At 41.7% G+C, this 22,432-nt stretch overlaps 1 protein-coding gene across 2 annotated transcripts in view; it reads right to left on the minus strand.

Annotated features, from left to right (window-relative positions):
- The window catches only part of LOC148899646 (protein crumbs homolog 2-like), a 97,497-nt gene extending 84,429 nt beyond the window's left edge, over window positions 1–13,068 (minus strand). For both annotated transcript variants that reach the window (XM_088995034.1, XM_088995033.1), the window contains exon 1: window positions 12,799–13,068. In XM_088995034.1, coding sequence (XP_088851160.1) covers window positions 12,799–12,868 — 70 coding nt within the window. In that variant the 5' untranslated portion in view covers window positions 12,869–13,068. The remainder of the gene's footprint in view (window positions 1–12,798) is intronic.
- Window positions 13,069–22,432: the final 9,364 nt, after the last annotated feature.

Genomic DNA, 22,432 nt, shown 5'->3' on the forward strand with positions numbered 1-22,432 from the left:
ATTTTGAATCCAAATGCCACATGAATTGTTGCTCACGCAGGAGATGTGCGAACACTGGCCGCCAAATTCTAGAACAGTGATTAACAAATTAAAAACTTTGCAAATTGATAATCTGCAATGTCAAAGAGGAGTCGGTGTTTTCCACAAAAACATGTTCCCAGTTGGCAAATTCAACAGGTGGACTTATGATTAACATAGCTCCAATCCTTACTTAAAAATTTCAATTTTGGTAGGGGGTGGTGTTTGCAAGTTTGTGCCCACTGGAAAGGCAGATGCGCTAACCACTCAAACGTAATAACCAACTAACACCTCCTAACAACAATTTTCTGCCTTTTAGTGAGAGAATGCATTGCAGACACTTTATGACAGACCTAGATAGAGAAAGAAACAGATCCAACAAATGTGTGATGTGTAGAATAAAAACATCCTGTCGATATGTGACTTGCCACAAGTCTCATTTGCTCCCCCCAGGACAAGAGGCTACGGCCTGGAGAGGATGTCCGAGACAAGGACATAAGCCACAATGACGCGGGACAGACCATCCACGGAGCTGCTGACCATCTTTATAATAATAATACATTTCATTTTAAGCGCCTTTCAAAGTTCTCAGGGACACCAGACAGTATAGACAAGCAGAGGTACAATAATAAATAAAATACAATCATAAATAGAATACAATAAATACAATACAGTTATAAATAGAAACAAGAGAAAGAGCTACACAAAAAATGTGATTTTAAATAGGTGGGTTTTGAGATGGGATTTGAAGGTTGGAATAGAATCAATGTTACGAATGTTGGGAGGAAGTGAGTTCCAGTTTGCGGGCAGAGCAGCTGAAAGCCCAGTCCCCCATCGTGCGGGGAGGGGCGGGGGGCATGCGGAGGTGGAGGGAGGAAGAGGATCTGAGGGAATAAGAGGGAATAGAAATTTGAAGAAGATCAGATAGGCAGGTTATGGATAACTTTTTCAGAATCAGAATCAGAAAACCTTTATTCGTCCCACAATGGGGAAATTTGCGGTCCACAGCAGCAATTTGAAAACAAGATATTCTCAGCATAAATATATAAAGAAGAATTTTAAAGTTGATTCTATATTTGACCGGGAGCCAGTGGAGCTCTTGGAGGACGTGGGTGATGTGGTGAAAGGATGAAGTTCTGGTGATGATCTGGGCTGAAGAATTCTGGATGAGTTAAAGTTTGTGGAGAAGTTTCTGAGGGACATCAAGGACAAGTGAATTGCAATAGTCAATCCGGGAGGTGACAAGACTATGAACGAGGATAGCAGTGGTGTGAGAGGTGAGAGACGGACGATTGATATCGCGTAGGTAAAAGTACACAGATCGGGTTAAGTTGTTTATATAGGAGTGGAAAGATAGTGTGCTATCAAGGATGACACCTAGGCTTTTGACCTGATGGGAGGGAGAAACGGTCAAATTGTCAATAGTGAGAGAGAAACTGTTTGCTTTGCTCAAGGTGGATTTGGTACCAACAATGAGAATTGCAGTTTCTTCGCTGTTAAGTTTGAAGAAGTTATGGGTAAACCAGGATTTAATTTCAGAGAGGCAGAGTGAAAGGGAAGAAGGTGGAAGAGAGGTGTCAAGTTTGCTGGAGAGGTTTGGGAGCCACGAGGATCGTGAAGGAGATTCCCGGAGCATGTCACTGGAGCCAAGTCGACGAATCGCACACCATTTTCCGATCACCTGCTTATCCATATCACATCCTGGGGTCTGCTTGCGAATAAATGCTACAGAACAAAATTGCTTATCCTCACCGCCCTGAAAAATCACCATCCAGGAACCCAGGATGCCATGAAGGCTTGATTGATGTCGCGAATGACATGACTTTACTTTGTGTTTCCAATTTAATTGTACATTATTGCTTTATTTTGTGATTTTCTTTCCTTTTTTTCTTCTTTGTTCACCTATACCGATGTTAAAGATGTTCATCAGGGGTGATATGTTAAGGCAATTCGCTACACGAACACATTTTAAACGTTTTATTTTGTTAATGTTTTATTTTCTCAGACTTCCGTTTTTATACATCCATTCTAGATGTCACATACTGCTGTTCTTTCCAAACGCTCTCCTAAACAGTTCACTCTCTCTCTTCTCCCCTCGCGCCTCGACTATCTGCGCGAGCTCGATTATGTACTGTCCCAAAGATTAAAGAATCTTTTGGTTCTTACTTTTAATTCCTGCTTCATTAATAATGGCCCTAACAAGAACAAGAAAAAGCGCCCAATGTACTATCGGAGTCTAGCACCTACATTCTCGCAACTTTCTATCAGCAGTTTGAAATCTGGGGATTTCATTGCAAGTGATTATCTTAACTTTTGGTCATAGGCTTTAGCTGTATTACCATGTGGCTTATGCAGGGTCTACTTGAAGCTGTGACCTTTTGAGGTGCTTAGGAACCCATCGGGTAATGAAAGGAAAAAAAACTTCCTTTCTTCTGGACTTACGGTCAAGGCAGATGGTGTTAAAATTAAACGTATTAGATGGCTAAAGATGGCAGCTGTCACTGTTATCTATGAATGTTGCAAGCAGTGGCATTAACTTGAAACGTCAAGGGCATCATCTTAAAGCAGGGGTGTCAAAATCCGGTCCTCGAGGGCCGCCTACCTACATGTTTTCCAAGTATCCCTGTTGCAACGCACCTGATTCAAGGGAACAGGCTCAATGGACACACCTGATTCTCATGATCAGATCATCAGCAAGCTCTGCGGAAGTCTGAGATGCGACCGTTCCCTTGAATCAAGTGCGTTGCAATAGGGAGACTGGGAAAATATGTAGGACGGCAGCCCTCGAGGACCAGAGTTTGACACCCCTGTGTTATAGACTAGAGTCACTGTGCACTGCATTTGGTTTGCTGGCTCAAAGACGCTGCTATATTTTTTGCTTTTTTTATGTATAATTTTGCATTCCATTTGAAACCAAATCGGTCATTATATATTGTCATCAGAAGTGAATGTTTGGGTGGCAGTCACATCTTGGGGTCGCGCCAGACCCCATCAAGGAGGGTGCATTTGACCTCGGGGTACATGTTTTTTTTTTTAGAGATTTTTTTTACTGCTGCAGAATAAAGTGCAATTGCACCTCCACTGGGTTAAGGGCAGTGGCTCTCTCATTGGTAAAGTGTTCGCTCAGTATTTTGTTTGCACTGAGAATGCATGCTTTGCACACAGCACAGAGTATGAGTATAAAATGTGAGAGACAAAGTGTAGCAGAAATCCAGCCTTCCTTTTTGTGTGGAATTTCGATGTTCTCCCTATGTCTCTGTGGGTTCTCTCCGGGTACTCCGGGTTTCTCCCACATTCCAAAAAGACGCATGGCAGGTTAACGGACCACTCAAATCTGGCCGTAGGTGTGAGTGTGAGCATAGATGTTTGTTCGTCTTGGTGTGCCCTGCAATTGGCTGGCCACATTGACCCCTTCACCCCTTGGTGTCAGCGATAGGCCAAGGCCTCTTACGCCATCATACCAACATAAGAGATGAACTACCTTAGCTCTAGCTAGGACAATGCAAGCTCATCACAACAGGGATGGATATAAAACGGAACCAGAGAGAAAAACAAATCCTAATTTCTACCGTTGGTCATGATAGGATGTGGGATGCTGGATAATTAATTAATTTCAACTTACAAGGAAAACTTTACATACACTGCATCAATGCGCCAATGTAGGCTACATTTCGGTGCCTTTGAATTTGATAAAAGAAAATGACTTTGCAACTGTATACTGAAGATAAAATGGATTTTATGCAGTTCAACACTTTAATGCAATTGGATTTTACATCAGTGCAAAGTGCAACATGTGAATTAATTCCACTATCATTGGCTGATCTTAACGGGGGCATTTCAAAAACAGGTTTACCTTATGTGTCACTCACTACCTTGAATAAATAAACATTCCAAAATGTAAATTCAGAAAAATGTTCTTTTAGGAAATCTATTTTAGACAGCTTATGCTAAACATGGTGATGGTCACTCGTGATAAAATCAGGTCAGACATTCAATTCATTTCTAAACCCATAGAAATAGCAATTGTGGTCAAAGGAAATACAAGCCTTATCAAAACCATATTCACAAATTTCCTGAAAGTAATGAATTCATTTTCAGTAGCCCCTCACACAAACATTACATTGTGGAACACAGTTTTTCACACAGATGTTAGTAGCAACACGATACATTTCTTATTTAACAAGACCACAACACCTGCTCTCCAAAGTATATATTATCTCTCTGTGTGTGAATGTTGCCTTTGTTTTGATACGGACAACTGTCTGGTTTGCCAGGCGTTTCACATAATCATGTTTTCATCACTTTATATATATTATGTATGATCATTCGTAGGCTTTTTTAATCTTTTCAAAGTTCAAGATTCCCCATGACACTTCAGTGCCCAACAGGTGCATGCTTCTGCAGAAACCTGTGCAAATTCGGGGGAAACAGACAGTTTACCTGACTGTTTAAAGTTCCCGTTTGAGCACTTTCGGATTAGAAATGTGTGCATAAGGGGATTATGCTATTTGTTTCACTAGTTCCCAAGTCTGCTTTTTTAAATGATTACAACTTTGCTTGTTTATATATCATCTCAGGCCCTCCTCTTCTATGTGGGTTGTGCATGTTCACCACCAGTGAACAAGTGACATGCGGTGAGGTTCATGGCTGGTGAGGCACTGACGTCATCACAGTCAGATTTAAAAACATGAACTCCACAGAGTATCTTGTTCACCATTTGATTGGCAACAGTTAACGTGTTTTGTCATGTCAGCATTCTTTATATACTGTATACAAACTAGCATATATATACTGTATACAAACTAGCATAAAAAACAATGATATTATCGTGTTACCTTTACTTATAAATGAAGTCCAAGTCTCTCTGTCTCAATGAAGATCACTACCAGTGAAGAAAGTCGTCCTTGATCCGTCCTGTTGCGACTGTATGTTTTCAGTCTTTTCAGTGCTGAGAATGAACGCTCCACTGATGCTGTTTTAGCTGGAACAGTAAGCACGAGCTGGAGCAACTTTGTCGCCTCGGGAATAGTTTCAAAGAGATCCTTCTGGGCCAAAAAGCTGAGAAGCTGTCCAGGAGATTTACATCCATCCCTCACCCTTTGTGAGCTATACAGTCCGGTGTTGGTCTACCTTTAATTATTATCTCCTGCTTCGATTGAAAGTCCAGTTTAGAAAAGTATTTCAATTTAGATATGTAATCCACCATTTTGAAAATAAGGCCAATCAAAACGAAAAAAATGACTGAATGGTTGCACTTAACTTGCTAACTGTTTACTGTAGCTTGCTGTCACTAATTGTATTATTCTGCAGCCGAGGAGTCGCAAGAAGAATAATCTCTAATCACCAGCGCCCACCAGTTTTGATAAAAATAAAATAAAATAAACAGTAGTACAGTGTTTATAATGTACAGCGACTGTACATTATATATACCAGCTAAACTAGAAATTTAGTTCATATACTAAAAGCTTTTGAACACTTTGATAGCGATATGCAGAGGGACAGCAATGCGATCTCACTACAGAGCAAGCCAGCAGTTAGAATAGTGATTGCGCAATCCATGGTGGGGCTCAGACGGCTTCTGCGTCACCACTCGTCTCCACTTAGTATTTGAACGCTAAATGTGAAAATTCTGCGATTTTGAAAAAAAATCCAAATATGGTGAAGTTAAATGGAAAAGAATGTTTATGTAAAAATAACTAAATACATATAACTGCTTAATTTATTTTGTCATTTGATATTTCCATGATGACAGGTGAGGCTGTGCCTCACCTGCCTCCCCTGACTGTGCGTCACTGTTCACCACGTGCCTCTGTGGGATTTCTCCAGGTATTCTGGGTTCATTGCATGATCCAATAACAAGTGAAGCACATTAAACAAAGACTAACTTGTACATTGGTGTGAATTATACTGTGAGTTGCTTGTTTATTTGTCGAATATAGTATCTGCCTGCAATCAAATGACCACTTGTCTGGACGGGGTAAATACTGTACAGCCAATTACCCATCAGAAGGGATCGATTCCAGCTCACTTGTGAGCCTGAAGAGGACAAGCATTATAGAAAACCAATAAATTGATAAAAGACTCAAGACAGCCGGCAGACAACACCACTTACACCCATCCCTCATTAACAAGCAGGTGTTCAATTTCAATGAATAGTGATTCATATTTTGTTTTTGAGTCAATTTGGAAAATGCTTAATGGTACTTGATGTAACGGCAAACCATTCATCACCCTGACTTCATTCTGTATTTTCCGATAAATATATATTATGGTTTTACTCTGCATCTCCCAACATGACCTATTACGTTCTTTACCTCAAGGACTGCCTTACATCAGATCCTCCCCAGTACTTCTCATGCAGGGATCAATCTATCAATCTTCAGTCACACAGCTCCTAAATTTAAGTTTGAATCCGAGTCTGAGTGGTGCGCAGGAATATTTCACGACTGAACTGAATGCCACCTTGTGTGTTAATTATGTGTTGGTGAGGGTATTAATTGTTTGTTTCTTCCCTTTTATCTCAACTTGAGGATTTAAAAGATGTGTCATTTCCTTTCCCTTGCATCATTTCTTCCCGTATTCCTGAGTCTTCGCATAACTGCTGAGAAATATGCATACTTTAATCATACTGACCACCCTGTACACCTGTACAAAGGAAATTATTTGGAGTAACATCAACTTTCAACTGTAACACTCGTAATGTCATTGATCTCAAGATAGGGGAGAGCTGACAGTGGCTCCTCATTCTACACCCCGCCATCCAGACCCCATCAACAGCTCTCACATTCCAAGGAGATGATAACAGCACCTCCTAAACATAGCCCAACCCCCAGAATCACAGAACACGCTGTAGATCATGGTTACGGTGACACAAGCTTGATCCGTGGCACTGACTGGTACCACTATATCAGGACAGTGATAAAACAGAGCACAGATGGTCACTGCAAACCAGGCACAAGACGTGTGGCGACTGACATTGTCCAGACTACACTGTGTCCTTGCTCGCGATTTACACTTACTGCGAATCACTACCCACTACTACGTAGAATGGAAATTTCCATCCACTTTGGGTGTATTTGCTAGTTACCCCAATAAAATCTCTAGTAATGGGCCTGTAGTAAATTGTGCATTGCGATGTCCTTTGCAACGCTTGACTTTGGTTTTCACTTAGTTTTAGTTACAAGACATTATGTCTGCAGTCACATTGTTCAACCCCCAAATAAATTATATATATATTGGATTGGATTGGATATGCCTTTATTAGTCTCACAGTGGAGAAATTATATATATATATATATATAATCTGCAAAGTGGGCTCTTTCCACCTGACCCACCAAGGACTATATGGAAAAACCACCAGGGGAACAAAGGAGTCCAAGATGGCACCCGAGTAGGCAGCCGTCAGCAAGTGCTCTGATGAGCCTTGCTTTTTTTGTTGTTTTTGTCTTGTTTTTTGTGTTTTCTTTTGTCACTTTGTGTTGTTGTGCGTCGTGTGGAATGGATACGGATTGTTTTTCAGCATTTTTGACCACGACATTCATCAAGGAGGAGAGTGTGCTGAGCGGTTGCGCCTTTTCGGCAGCATGGATATGCCAGTACTGTGTTGAATGGGAGGAATGTCGGTGCCATTCGACTGTCATCGCTGGACAGCTCTGGGGCCATTGTGCTTTTTTGCGCCTGTAATGGGCAGCATCTTCACAGCCCCGCTTTGTTCAGTGGAAGGTCGGTGCTGTTGGACAGTCTGCAGCTGGATGGATACATGGCTTGAGGAGCCCGCCATAAGAAGGAAGGAGCGTCAGCGCATAGCGCCGATGCGTATATGGAACTGTCGCGGGATGGAATTGAAGCTGATTTATGTGGGACAGGAGATGTGAGACAATCTCTTTTCGTCAATGGATGCTACAGCTGTGTGTTTGCTTTCAACATTTAGCTTGTAGTCGACGTGCACATTCCACCCTGATCCACTGGCGAAGAGACGCTTTGATCCTCTCCTATTTCATCTGGAACTGCTTTATGTAACAAAGAGGGTACAGAAAGTGCTTAAGAATGAATGTCTCTCTGTGTCTTTGTGTTGTCATGTTATTTGTTATTTAGTTTTTGGTTTTGTTCTTTTGACTTCAAGACGGCGCCGCGAGAGTGGCTGCCTTTCCAGCAGCTCCTGTGTTTTGCTTTTCTACTTTCATTTCTTTCATAACTTTGCTGCTGTGAAATGTAAATTTCTCCACTGCGAGACTAATAAAGGCAAATCCAATCCAATCCAACACCTGGCAGCCTGCTGGGTGTGGCCCGGCCCCCTAAGAGTGTAAGGAAGTAAAGGGCCGAAACACTTGCTTGAAGGGGGTTCTCTTCCTCTGAAGATCTCCTGGTGGTTTATGCTCTAGAATGCTGGAGTACTTAATCTTAGATAATCAGAGAGATAGAGAGAGAGATAGACAGAGAGACGAAGAGAGAGAAACAGAGAGAGACAGAGAGCGAGAGAGACAGAGAGACAGAGACAGAGACAGAGACAGAGAGACAGAGACAGAGAGAGAAAGAGAGAGAGAGAGAGAGAGAGAGAGAGAGAGAGAGAGAGAGAGAGAGAGAGAGAGAGAGAGAGAGAGAGAGAGAGAGAGAGAGAGAGAGAGAGACAGAGGTGTGGCCAGTGTTGAGTGGATAGCCCAGGGGTGGGCAAACTTTTTGACTCGCGGGCCGCATTGGGTTCTAAAATTTGACAGAGGGGCCGGGCCAGCAGCATTTGGAGGGAAATACTCTGAACAAGTTATGTCCATAATTTATAAAATCACTTCAAATGACTTCGACTGAGCGTATTTTACAAAGATTCCACAGCATATAGCTATAGTTTACGTTTTAAGACTTGCGCTGAATATTCATGAAGTCTTGTTTTCGAGTTGATGACGATCCCCATGTGACGTCACGTTTGGACCGCCCCTCACCGAGAAAGCGACATACAATGCATTTTGGGTACTTTGTTCTGAAAACTTCGTGTTGATCCGTGTTGATGGCAAAATTAGAAGGAAATACATAAATAACGCGATGGTGAATCGTTGTGTGTTGCACCAAGACAACTATTTGATATTCGCTGACACAAATTCCCAGCTGACAAATCAGCCCATTTCCAACGGAGCTTGGGCGCAATCTTCTGCATTTTCTGGGTGCTACATTGCTGTCATTGACGGCTCGAATTGATATGGGAGGACTCCTTGAATCAATTGCAAACATTTATGCTTTCCTCTTTAGAACTATTTGAATCATATTCATAACTGGATGAGTAACAAGAAAACATCTTCTCCGAATCTGAAGCCATTGTTTTGATTCTCGATCAAAGGCAAGAGGTCTAGGCGTGACGTCACGAACAAGGGGGCGGGACCTTCTGAAACTGACCATTTCCGGATTCATTTGAAGTCATTTTTATTGGTGTTTTTCATTTAACTAAAAATATCAGCCTGCCTGATTTGGGTATTTTAGATGCTATAAAACGATTTTCTGATGTCAGTGGGAAACAAAAACAAAAAATGGTGCCGGTTGTCCTTTAAATGTAGTATGTACAAAACTCATAGCACAGTAAGAACACTACAACCCAATTTATTAACTGTCTTTCAAATGTGAAAAATATCCCTGATCAGTTAATAAATTTGTCTCAAGGAATATGGCGTTTACATACTATTTCGCAGATACAGTAAAGTCTCGTTATATCGATATTCAAGGGAGTCCGAAAAAATATCGATATAACCGGGACTATCGATATATCCGACCCTGCTTGCATGTAATTTTCTCCGTGCGTGCATAGAAATAGTATCGATATAACCGGGACTATCGATATATCCGATATCGATATAACGAGACTTTACTGTACTTGGAGGAGGAAATGGAAATAGATTAAAATAACATGCACTGTGATTTATCAAGATTGCGTCTGTTTTTAATAAGTTTCCATCGAAGGGGCAAAGTTAAAGAAATCAGCATTTATTGAAAAATGGAATCACTTTCAAAATTCACATTATTACATATTATTACACAACGAAATATTCAAGCTCAATAATACCTACTTGTGTTAAATTCCGCCAAATCATAGATGGTTTGTCCTGACCGCGCGCTCAACAAACTCCTCACTGACGCCCTCGCCTTCACGCGCAAACAATACACGTGTACCGTCGCCGAGCACACAAACATAGACTACCTGCAGTTGAAATTTGCATACTCGGCACGGCAGCCAATCAGAAGCCTGCTTCCTTCTTCCGGACTTTCGCAAGCGTTATAAAGTCGTGCAATTGCATGTCATTTTCCAAAATAGATGCACAGAACCTCAGACCAGAAGAAAGATGCAAAAGAAGCTAACAACATATGTGACGCTAAAAAACGTAAATTTACATTAAACCGTGACTGTAAAGTGTACGTGAGACTTATGAAAGGGGCTTAGTGGCTCGTAGGAAGCAATGCAAACGTTGCATTGTGCACCGCATCGATGAGAAGGTTTCTTCAGCCGTCATCTGAACAAAAGTGAAGGTTTCGGATGTTTCGCCTCCTATCCAAGAGGCTTCGTCAGCGAACTAATTGTGCACCGCAATGACAATCGACTACTGCAGCAAAATCTACAGCCATGCACATTTATCGTAAATTAAGCAAGGCAGCATTTGTAGTAGGTGCATTCTTGATTTTAGAATAAACTTTATGTTACAATGTTTTTTAATGTGATTAGTTGTCTCATTGTGCTTCAAGTTGTGAAAAATGGGGCAGGCAACTTTTCAGTTATCTGCCCCGTTGTTCGCTAACTTTTTGTCATGAGTTTTAGACACTGTTTGTACTATAATTTCGGCGGGCCGGATTAAAAAGCCTAACGGGCCGTATGTGGCCCGCGGGCCGTAGTTTGCCCATGCCTGGGTTAGCCCATCATCCTCATAGTGCAGTGGTACCGGGTTTGATCGCGGGCCCTCCTGCTTTCCTGTGTGGATTTTGCATATTCTCCCCTGGCCTACTTAGGTTTTCTCATGAATGGCAGACTGATTGAACACTCCAAATTGTCGCTAGGTATGATTGTGGATGCTTTTCCGTCTCAGTGTCTTGGATTGTCTGTAAACTGGTTCAGATTGTCCCCTGTCTACAGCCTAACGTCAACAGGAATAGGCTCAATAACCCATGCTTACCCTTGTCAATGTTACTTTTGGTCCCTGAAATATTACGGACTGTGCTGCCTTGATTTGGTTGTGAAGCTGTGAACGTGAAAGTCAGCTCTAATCTGGTGATGTTTAGCAACAAAATGTTGTATGTTTATGTCCCACTATTTAAGAACCGGACAATAACTCCATAAATCATCTACGGTGTATGTTTCACATTCAGTACATTTGACAATGAAGTTATACTTCACTCCACATCCATATACATTCCGAGTTTTAACTGACCATTTGTCAGGCTAAACGGCAGAGGAAACAGTGGTGCTCTAACACACTGAAAAGGGAAAGCCCCCAAGCAAGAAGTTGTGTCCCAAGCTATTTTATTCACCATCAGACGCTGGCAGGTCCTCTGGGTTCAGCTTTGTGCTCCAAAGTCTCCCCAGCAGGTGTCTGCTTTGCTTTATCCAAAAATGCCCAAATCCTCTGACTCAGTTGGGGTTACACATTGAGTCAGACAGTGGCATGCATGCTTTTGTTCCTTGTGTAAACTGCAGAGTCTATGTAATTCCAAATCTAATCTTTGTGTCAAATTCAAATAAAGCACAACTGGCAATCTGCAGTGAATTCGCCAACATTTTACGTCGCACATATCTGTATTTTATATTGGAAAAATAATTTCTGACACTGGTGCCGGTACTCTGTTCAGTTTTAGCATTGGATAGAGGTGCATAAATATTCTCCTAGATCCACCAAAATATTTTTGTTCAGAACATTTTACTTGGATTATTCAATTTGATGCAGAACAGGTGTAATTATGCATGCATGTGCTAAACTGAGTCATCTGAAGATGACAGCCATAAGAGATCTAAAGAGATTTTTATAACATCATTTGCCTAGATTTGGTTGAATTCCATGCATTTTTAAAAATCCTCTATACCCTGGCATGTTTTTTTTGTTATATTGGTTGTTTTCACGTTATTTTTTAATATAATCCGACATTTCGAGGGTTTATTCTTCTTAAATCTCTTCGTAGCTGGGGGTGCCAGGTCACTCGCCGTGCGCCTTAATTCCCCTCACCACCACTACCCCCTCCCCTTTTTAACACTGAGACCCAAAAAAAGTGCAGCAGTGCAGCCGAACGCTCAGATCGTTACCATGGTAATCTTGAACAATGCCCCCCAGCCCGTGCCTTCGATCCGCCACCGTTTAAATGAGGTTCAGACGCTGCACACAAATGAGGGTCACGGGGAAAATGGGTCAGAGTGGTATTCAAAGGTGGTGGGGTCGCCCAGCAAAGTCCCGCCGCCAACTCCCACACACATTGGTTGGAGTAGTCGATGGGAAAATATTTAAATTAAAATAAACACAGAACGTTAAATAAATCGCGGATTTCAGCGCGGATATGGCCGTTAACTATTTTGTTCAGACACGAGACATCTTTTGCCGTTACAAATTCAACGTTTTAACGACGGTATAGTGTGATGCTGTAGTGGGCTGTACGCAAGTGCATCAATGACATCCGTGTGGCTTGAACACATTTGGATTTTTGATAGTTACATATCTTTGAGTAAAACGTATCAAATATTCTTTCCGAAGCAACCTAAAATTACAACATTGGTTGTTGCATTTGCATGGAAATGAAACGCTTAAAAAGGACACGTGACAGTCTTACCCAGTTTGAACATCATCATGGTGATCAGCAGGGTCCTCTGATGTCTGGGCCAAAGTTTTCCTAACTCCATAGCAATGCAGGCCGCCTAAGTATCCAGTCAGTGTCGCACTTTGCACTCACTCCTCGGATCCATCCAGCACAGCGCAGCGCACCATCCGTGTTGCTCCAAGTTAGCTGAGAGTGAGGACCAGTCCTTCCATATCTGAGTACCTTGGGAACTGGTGTCTGTTTTGTGTTGTATTTGTTTGCGCTAGCGGCATGTGCGCACGAGTCGTCTCTCTCTGGGGAACAAACTGGGACAGAGTAAATCAGAATAATCACCCCAGCAGAGGTTGGCTGACGGAAAACATGAAACGGGTCTCAGGACTGAACTCCACCCACGAGGTGAAGTTTAAACCAATTTAACTCGCCCTGTGCTATTGCTTTGACGTGTTGTAGGATTTCATTCGGATTTTCACCTCTTTGCAATACATAACATGAAATGTATGAACAAATCACATGAAATGTATGAACAAGATATAGCCTGTGTCGGAATATATTTAAATTCCATTATGCGGCGGTCTGGTGACCAGTGGTTCGTGTGTCAACGTCACAATACACAGGTTGTGGTTTCAATCCCTGCTCTGCCCTTCCTGTGTGTAGTTTGCATGTTCTCTCGAGACCTGGGTGGGTTTTCTCCAGGTCCTCCGGTTTCCCCTCACATTCCAAAAACATGCATGACAAACGGATTGAACACTCAAAATTGTACCTAGGCGTGAGTGTGAGGGCAAGTGGTTGTTTGTCTCCATGTGTTCTGCAATTTTGCATAGAACTGGGTCACCAAACGTTTTCATGACAACTGCTCATGGGGTAGGGCTGAACAAAGGTATGCAAGTTCACGATACACAAATATTACTCAAATGATCTATTAAAGTTATTACATGTTTTTTTCCCCTAATTAATGACAGTCACTTAAAAGAACAATGATCATGTTCGTGATCTTTCACTATAATTCGGAGATATTGAAATTAAAATCTTGACACTTTATTTCTATAAATCTCAACCAAAGCTCACATTTTCAAATGGTCAATTATGTCACGGTTTGCAAGGTGGTGACGTGGACGTTACGGCTCGTCGAGTGACGCAATTCAAACTCGACGATGCGTGGGCTAACCTAACGTGACGTTGCACTGACAGGCACAGGTTGGAAATGAGACCGGTCCATTGTACCTGCGGGATCCGATGGTTGGTCGGGTCATTCTGTCACGGTTTGCAAGGTGGTGATGGCGGTTGTGGATCCCAAAAAGCAGGCAGGAGGGAGCAGGAGGTTGTGTTTGACAAATTAAAATAAATTCAACAAGAACAAAATGTAAAACGTTAAAAATCATATGAACAGAAAGTATCAAAAGAAAACCAAGAGTAAAAGTCCGCCAAGGTTAAACAAACACATGCACAGCATACAATGCACACAATAGCATACAAAGCATACAACAGAATTCAGCAACGACCCGACAGAGGCACCCGACACCTGTATATATACAGTAAAGTCTCGTTATATCGATATTCTCGGGAGTCAGAAAAAATATCGATATAACCGGACTATCGATATATCCGATCCTGCGGCATGTAAATTTTCTCCTTGCGTTCATAGAAATAGTATCGTAATAAGCAGTACTATCGATATAACCGATATCGATATAACGAGACTTTACTGTATATGTATATATAATGTAGAGTCACTTTACATAATAAACGCTATACTACAGTGTTTATTTTTTTTATCAAAACTGCGTGCATAGGTGAGGCACACAGTTCTCCTGCTTCATGATAGGGGGCGCTGTTGATTACAGAGATTCTTCTTGCGCCTCCTCGGCTGCAGAATAATAGAATTAGTGAGAGCAAGCAAGCTGCAGTAAACAGTTAGCAAGTTAAGTGCAACTATCCAGTCATTTTTTTCATGTTGCTTGGTCTTATTTTCAGAATGGAGGATTTCATATCTAAATTAATAGAAATAGAGACTTTTAAAACTGAAGAAAGATAAGGAAGACGCCTTTCTTCAGAAGGAATGGCGCATGGACTTCATTTATAAGTAAAGGTAACACGATAATATATTTTTTTCTATGCTACAGTTTGTATACAGTATATAAAGAATGCTGACATGACATTTTAAACAAAACACGTTAACTATTGCCAATCAAATGGTGAATAAGATACTCTGGAGAGTTCATATGTTTGTAAATCTGACTGTGATGACGTCAGTGCCTCACCAGCCATGAACCTCACCGCACGTCACTGGAAATCACAATCCTATTCGGACTTCACATTGGTGACTGCAGATACAAGTTAAAGCCGTTTCCAACACGTTAAAGGGGTGAACAATTAGAAATAACAGACATGTGTGGGCATTGACCAATAGCATTGATTTGTGAAAAAAATATTGAACTGAACAATATTTGACATGGCATATAAGGCTTCAAACCATTGCCTGTGCTGTTTTTTGTAATATTGAGTAAGCCTCTTTTTGTATGATCAAAGCATTATACTTTTGAACTTGTACCCACCCATTTTCTGTAACTGCCTCTGCTTTTCAGGATCGCAGAGATACTTTCAAAAAAGTCCAACATAAATGTCCTTTTCAATAACATAATATTTTCCAAGGAACACACTGTTTTCTTCATCAATGTCAGTATGCATTCTTGACAGCTTTTTGAGGTGAAGTGTGCTCACTGATGTCCACTGACATATTTCTTCTGGTATGGCAGATCCCACAGGACCTGGGCCAGAAGCCCAGTTCAATATTATCACTGTAAGAGTGTGAAACTTAAATCAATGGATTGTTGCTCCATAGTCCACATCAGCAACGCCCCACCCGCTTCCCCCCGGCTTTAGAAGAGGGTGGAGGGATTTATTTGGTGGAACCAACTGCGGCATCCACTCACTCCTACACCCAACTCAAAATTTTAAGCCCGGCATTAGACTGAACTCCACCCTGTCACATTTCACGACGACATCAAAAAAAGTTAATTAAACATTGAGAGGAGCAGGCGTTTGGGAAAGAGACGGGCATGCCCACTTCAGCGCCTTCATCCAGCGCCATTTTAGATAGTGAGGTCCAGCAGTTCCACATTCCTGAGAGAAAGGCTGCCCCATTCTATGAGGCTGTTGCACAATAGAGAAATAGGCCGACTGACATGTTGTCTCAGCCAGGTTGGCTTTCAGCAGAGCAGGCCTGAGGAGCTTGATTAGGACAATGCTGACACACTAACATGTCAGACAGACTGAATTTTATTGTAAAATGTGATGCAGTGGGTTTTTTCTCAATCTTTATTCCATCACTCTCTGGTATATATTTTACAGTCAGAACAGTTAGTGTGGATTTCTCAGAACATTGAAAAATGTTTCATTTTATAATTTTCATACATTAACTCCATATCATGGAGGCAAAAATGAGGTTGTGACAGGCAATTGCAACATGTTTTATTTCAAAGCAATTAAACTACATGGAATACTCTTGTGTGGACATACTCAGACACATGGAGTTGGGGGTGCTGACAGTAGTTGATAGGCCTTTTCTGGCTCACTATTATTTCAGATATAAGGCGCACCTGCGTGTGAGGTGCTGGGTCATTTTTTGAAGAAAATGAAGGCTTTTGGGTACGCCTCATACACCAGAAAATACAGTACCTTTGCTGAGATTGGCTCCTCTTCATTTCCCAGCATTCACTGTGGTAATGCCGAAACTTTTCCATAATGGGGAGATTTATTATTATTGTTGAAGTGTGTGTTTATGTTAATCATAGTTTATTGAAACTGTGCTAGTGTAGTTGGTTATAGTAAAACCCTTCTTCATTTTGAATCCTGCAATCAAACCAATCGAAGCTGACTGGATGTTCACGCTCTTCTCTTTATCTGAGCTTCTCCAGCGGAAGTGCGACAAAACAATATACAGTAGTGATGAAAAGTGAGATACCATTTTAAAACTGATAAGGGAAAGTAATCAATTTTTAAATGTGAGGAGTAGACCATCATTGCCGTAACTGGATATACATATACATGTATTGAATGGTAATTGTGTTTTATTGAATCATGTTACTGTCCGCTGAACTGTGTCATTTAGCAACTGTTTGGGAATCGATGAAAAGGTTTCTTCAGCCGTCATCTGTACTTCTTTGAATGTGTCGGACGTTTCGCTTCTTATCCAAAAGTGCATCCAAAAGATAGGCTGCCAAATGAAAAACAACGTAATGTAGTTTATTCAATACATTGTAAGAATGAAAATTGTAAAGAGCAATACATTGGGGAGACTAAACAAATTCTCAAAAAAAGACTTGATCAACATCGCAGGGATAATACTAGTGGGCCTCAATCGACAGTACATATGCACCTAAAAGCTAGCAACCACTCATTTGACGACAATGAGGTGAAAATCTTAGCGAAAAAACATAGGTGGTTTGAAAGGGGAGTAAAAGAAGCGATTATCATAAAACAGCTAAATCCTTCACTAAACCGCTACGGTGGTGTGAGGTTCAATTTGGATCGTTCGTACAACAGCCTGCTTAGGGAACATAGGATTAGTAATGCTGATGAGGTGATACCACAGCAAATAGGGCAATCAGGCCAGTCGTTAGTCAGGACAATAGGAGCAATCAGTGGAGCCGCAGGGAGTAGTCCTCTGCTCCCCCCAACCTGAGAGCAGGGACCTATCATATCAGAGTCCGGCACCGCTGTGTCTGGACAGTAGGGATATATATATATATATATATATATATATATATATATATATATATATATATATATATATATACACATCCACACGTCTCGTCTTCATTAATACGGCAGCATCGTGGAGATGAAGACAGTCACTGTTGTGACACCCGTCACATATATATATATATATATATATATATATATATATATATATATATATATATATATATATGTATATATATATATATATATATATATATATATATATATATATATGTGACGGGCGTCACAACAGTGACTGTCTTCATCTCCACGATGCTGCCGTATTAATGAAGACGAGACGCGTGGATGTGTCTTTTCATTTCCTTTATTTCTGCAACACAGTATGGCAGAAGGGATGGGTGAAGTCGCATGGGTTTCGTCTTGTGATTAACTTGAATCTCCTCAAGATTGTTCTGCAACACAGTATGGCAGAAGGGATGGGTGAAGTCGCATGGGTTTCGTCTTGTGATTAACCTGAATCTCCTCAAGATTGTTCTGGAAACTATGGGCGGGACATAGTGCCACACTGTGCGCCGTTGCGTCACTTCCTTCATAATTTAATAACCTAAGTGTACAACTCCGTTACATACACCCCCCTTAAATTATGCAGAAGTGAGGCAACATACACACGGAAGACAACAGAAAGACCAACAGGCACAATAGACAAGGTTATCGGGCAAGGATGTACAAAAATGCTGTCTAATTATGTCACTCATCTGACCAACTACGTCAGGTGACTGGAGTAAGGGATCTGTCGCCGGTGTGTCAGGGTCTGTGTGCTCGTCAGAGATGCACTGTACTGGGTCTGGGAAGGAACTCTGTCCCCACTAACATAAGTGGCCTCAGCTCGCACCTGCCCATTCCCCTCTGTACAAACTACATCACCCTGCATAGCACTACATAACTGTGACAGACTGGAGAAAGGTATCTGTTGCTGGTGTATCAGTTGTCTGTGCGCTCATCGTAGATGCACTGCACTGGGTCTGGGAAGGAACTCTGTCCCCACTAACATAAGTGGCCTCAGCTTGAACCTGCCCATTCCCCTCTGTACAACCTACACCACTCTGGATTACACTACACAACTGTTACACGGTTGGGAAGCCTCTACTTCTACCAACACACTCATTCAAAGGTGTGCTACTTGTTACATGTAAGGAGCTCATTCTTAGACTTAACACATGAAAACACGTACATGAAAAAAAACACACTAATTGCAAAACAGCAGGTAGACAATTAACACACTACATGTATTTCCAAAACGGGGGTCGACACACCGTCCACCGAGTGATGGGACTGCACAGCGTCTTCATTGTGCAGCATCGCGGTCCTGGTCCGAAGTGGAGAGTCACTTGTGATCCGGGTCACGGCACCAATGTGACGGGTGTCACAACAGTGACTGTCTTCATCTCCACGATGCTGCCGTATTAATGAAGACGAGATGCGTGGATGTGTCTTTTCATTTCCTTTATTTCTGCAACACAGTATGGCAGAAGGGATGGGTGAAGTCGCATGGGTTTCGTCTTGTGATTAACTTGAATCTCCTCAAGATTGTTCTGCAACACAGTATGGCAGAAGGGATGGGTGAAGTCGCATGGGTTTCGTCTTGTGATTAACCTGAATCTCCTCAAGATTGTTCTGGAAACTATGGGCGGGACATAGTGCCACACTGTGCGCCGTTGCGTCACTTCCTTCAGGCCGAAACTACCAGTAAGACTTTAGTTCGCTGAAGAAGCATCTTGGATAAGAAGCGAAACGTCCGACACCTTCAAAGAAGTACAGATGACGCCTGAAGAAACCTTGTCATCGATGGACCACTCCTGTACGCCTGAGAGCTTACACAGACGTATAACTGTTTGGGAGTTTTTTTTTTCTTCTTCTTAACATGGGCAAATAAATAAATAAATACAGGTAAATAAACAAATAGATATTTAAATGTTTACCACTTGAGTCATGTCTTACATCGCCGACTTTATTTTTTGAAACAGGGCATCTATCAAAAGTGTCGAGTCGTCAGAAAAGCTCTGAAGCAGCATCCCCCTTTGCCTAAACTTTTAATTTATGACTTTCCTTTTTCAATTTTTTTGAAAGGGAGTTGCTCTCTGTGCTCAATCCTAACATTTCATTTTCAAACTCTTCCCTTTGTTCACACAAACATATGCACCCACAGTCCCCTCTCCCCTCCACATCTTCACATTCATTCCTGTCTGGCCCTTCAACAATGAGTTTTCAAAGGAGCTTAACTGCTTTGTAACCCTTAAAGTTCCTCATGACCCATTCTTAGAAAAAATTACAAATAAACAAATACATACCGGTAAATAAATAAATAAATACGTTAATCAATACATTATAAATACAGTACTACTTTGGAGGAAATACTACTGCTTCTACTATAGTATTCTTATAGCGAGTAGTATATGACAAAAACATAACCAACAACATTAAGAAAAAACATGATTATTATGATTATTATGATCCCTTCAAAAAATGGATAGATGTTTGATTGGAAGTCATCTCATTTTCCGTACCGCTTATTCCTCAATAGGGTCGCGGGGGTTGCTGGAGCCTATCTCAGCTGTCTTCGGGCATGAGGCGGAGGGCACCCTGAATTGGTTGCCAGCCAATCGCAGGGCACACAAAGACATACAACAGTCACTCTCACACTCACACCTAGGGCCAATTTGGAGTGGTCAATCTGCCTGCCATGCATGTTTTTGGAGTGTGGGAGGAAACCAGAGTACCCAGAGAAAACCCATGCGGGCCCGAGGAGAACATGTTGATTGGAAGTTGCAACATAAAAATGAACCATTCTGATCACAACTATGTGGGACCAAATCCCGGTTCCCATTTAATACCTGAAACTCTGAAACTGCATTTAGTTGATATTTGAAGGCACATACACAATTTGACAATTGTCAAGAAAGTTTGAACAGGATACATTGAGGTTTGTGTGAGGGACTTGAGAAGAAAACATTCATAATGCAGATGCTTCAGAATCTGGGGAAATCATCAAACACCTTGTGTTAACCGCAACACCACATTTCAACGTCACTGGATCATCTTCAATGTCAAAGGGAATTGGTCGCCGGTAGTTCAAGCCATTCTGATAGTGGGATTTTCATTCAATATCCATCCATCCATCCATTTTCCATACCGCTTATTCCTCATTAGGGTCACGGGGGGTGCTGGAGCCTATCTCAGCTGTCTTCGGGCACGAGGCGGGGGACACCCTGAATTGGTTGCCAGACAATCGCAGGGCACACAAAGACGAACAACAGTCACTCTCACACTCACACCTAGGGACGATTTGGAGTTGTCAATCTGCCTGCCATGCATGTTTTTGGAGTGTGGGAGGAAACCGGAGGACCCGGAAGAAACCCACGCGGGTCCGGGGAGAACATGCAAACTCCACACAGGGAGGCCGGACCGGGACGCGAACCGGTGACCTCTGCACTGTGAAGCCGTTGTGCCAACCACTGAACTACCGGGCCGCCCCTTCATTCATTCAATATTTTTAATTTAATTTAATTTTAAGTGCCTTTCAAAGCTCTCAAGGACACTTTTACAGTCACAGACAAGCATAGGTACTGTAATAAATAAAATACAATCGCAAATAGAATACAATAAATAAAATACAATTATAAATAGAAACAAGAGAAAAAGCTACTGTCATGATCTGGTTGGAGACCAACGGGGGGCGCTGTCGGCCCCGCCTGCACCTGCACAGGTGCTGGTCGTCTCGATCAGATTGGCGACCAACGGGTAGCGACGTCAGCCCTGCCTGCAGCCTCGCAGGTGCTGGTCGTTTAATCACTGACACTTAAAAGGACACCCGGCACGACCATCCGGTGTCGGTTCATTGTTTGCTGCTTGTTTGTTGCATGCATTGTGTATGCATTTGTTTAACCTTGGCGGACTTTTACACTTGTTTTTTTTTTGATACTTTGTATTTTTCCGTTCAGATAATTTTGATGTTCTACCTTTTGTTCCTGCTGACCTTTATTTTAATACAATTTGTCAAACAACCTCCCGCTCCCTCCTGCCTGCTTCTTGGGATCCGCACCCGCCATCACCACCTCGCAAACAGTGACAGCTACACAGAAAATGCGATTTTAAATAGGTGTGTTTTGAGATGGGATTTGAGGTAGGAAGAGAATCGATGTTACGAATGTCGGGAGGAAGTGAGTTCCAGAGTTTGGGGGCAGAGCAGCTGAAAGTTATTTCCACCATCGTGCTGAGACGGGCAGAGGGGTACACAGAGGTGGAGGGAGGAAGAGGATCTGAGGGAAGAGAGGGAATAGAAAGAAATTTGAACAAGGTCAGATAGGTATGGGGGGTGAAAGGTTATTGATAGCTTTAAATGTATAAAGAAGAATTTTAAAGTTGATTCTGTATTTGACCGGGAGCCAGTGGAGCTCTTGGAGGACGGGGGTGATGTGGTGAAAGGCTGAGGTTCTGGTGATGATCTGGGCTGAAGAATTCTGGACAAACAATGCAAGTTAACCATATTTTGTGGGTTTGTGGGCAGATGTGACAAAATGTCACATTTAATATCACTCTGCATTCGAACCGCACAAAGGCATTGTTGGTGATTGGTTGATCAATTAAATAATTTTAGAAATCTCTTGATGCAACACAACCAATCATTAGAGGTTGCTAGTTTCAAATAGATCCATCCATGACATGTGCTTCCACTGTTAGAATCTTCTCATTGCATGCAAACTTCGAATAAAACCTATTTAGTTTGCTATCATGATGACAAAATGGAAACAATAATGCAATGTCATAAAAGTACTGTAATTTGTTTGAAGCATGTCTATCTAGCATTTTTTTTTTTTTTTTTTTTTTTGCAGAAAATATTTGTTTTAAAGGACAACCGACGTCTCCGGACAAGTTGTGTCCATAATTT

Source organism: Hippocampus bargibanti, linkage group LG04, assembly GCF_051943395.1.
Source record: "Hippocampus bargibanti isolate YZ-2025 linkage group LG04, ASM5194339v1, whole genome shotgun sequence".
NCBI lineage: Eukaryota > Metazoa > Chordata > Actinopteri > Syngnathiformes > Syngnathidae > Hippocampus > Hippocampus bargibanti.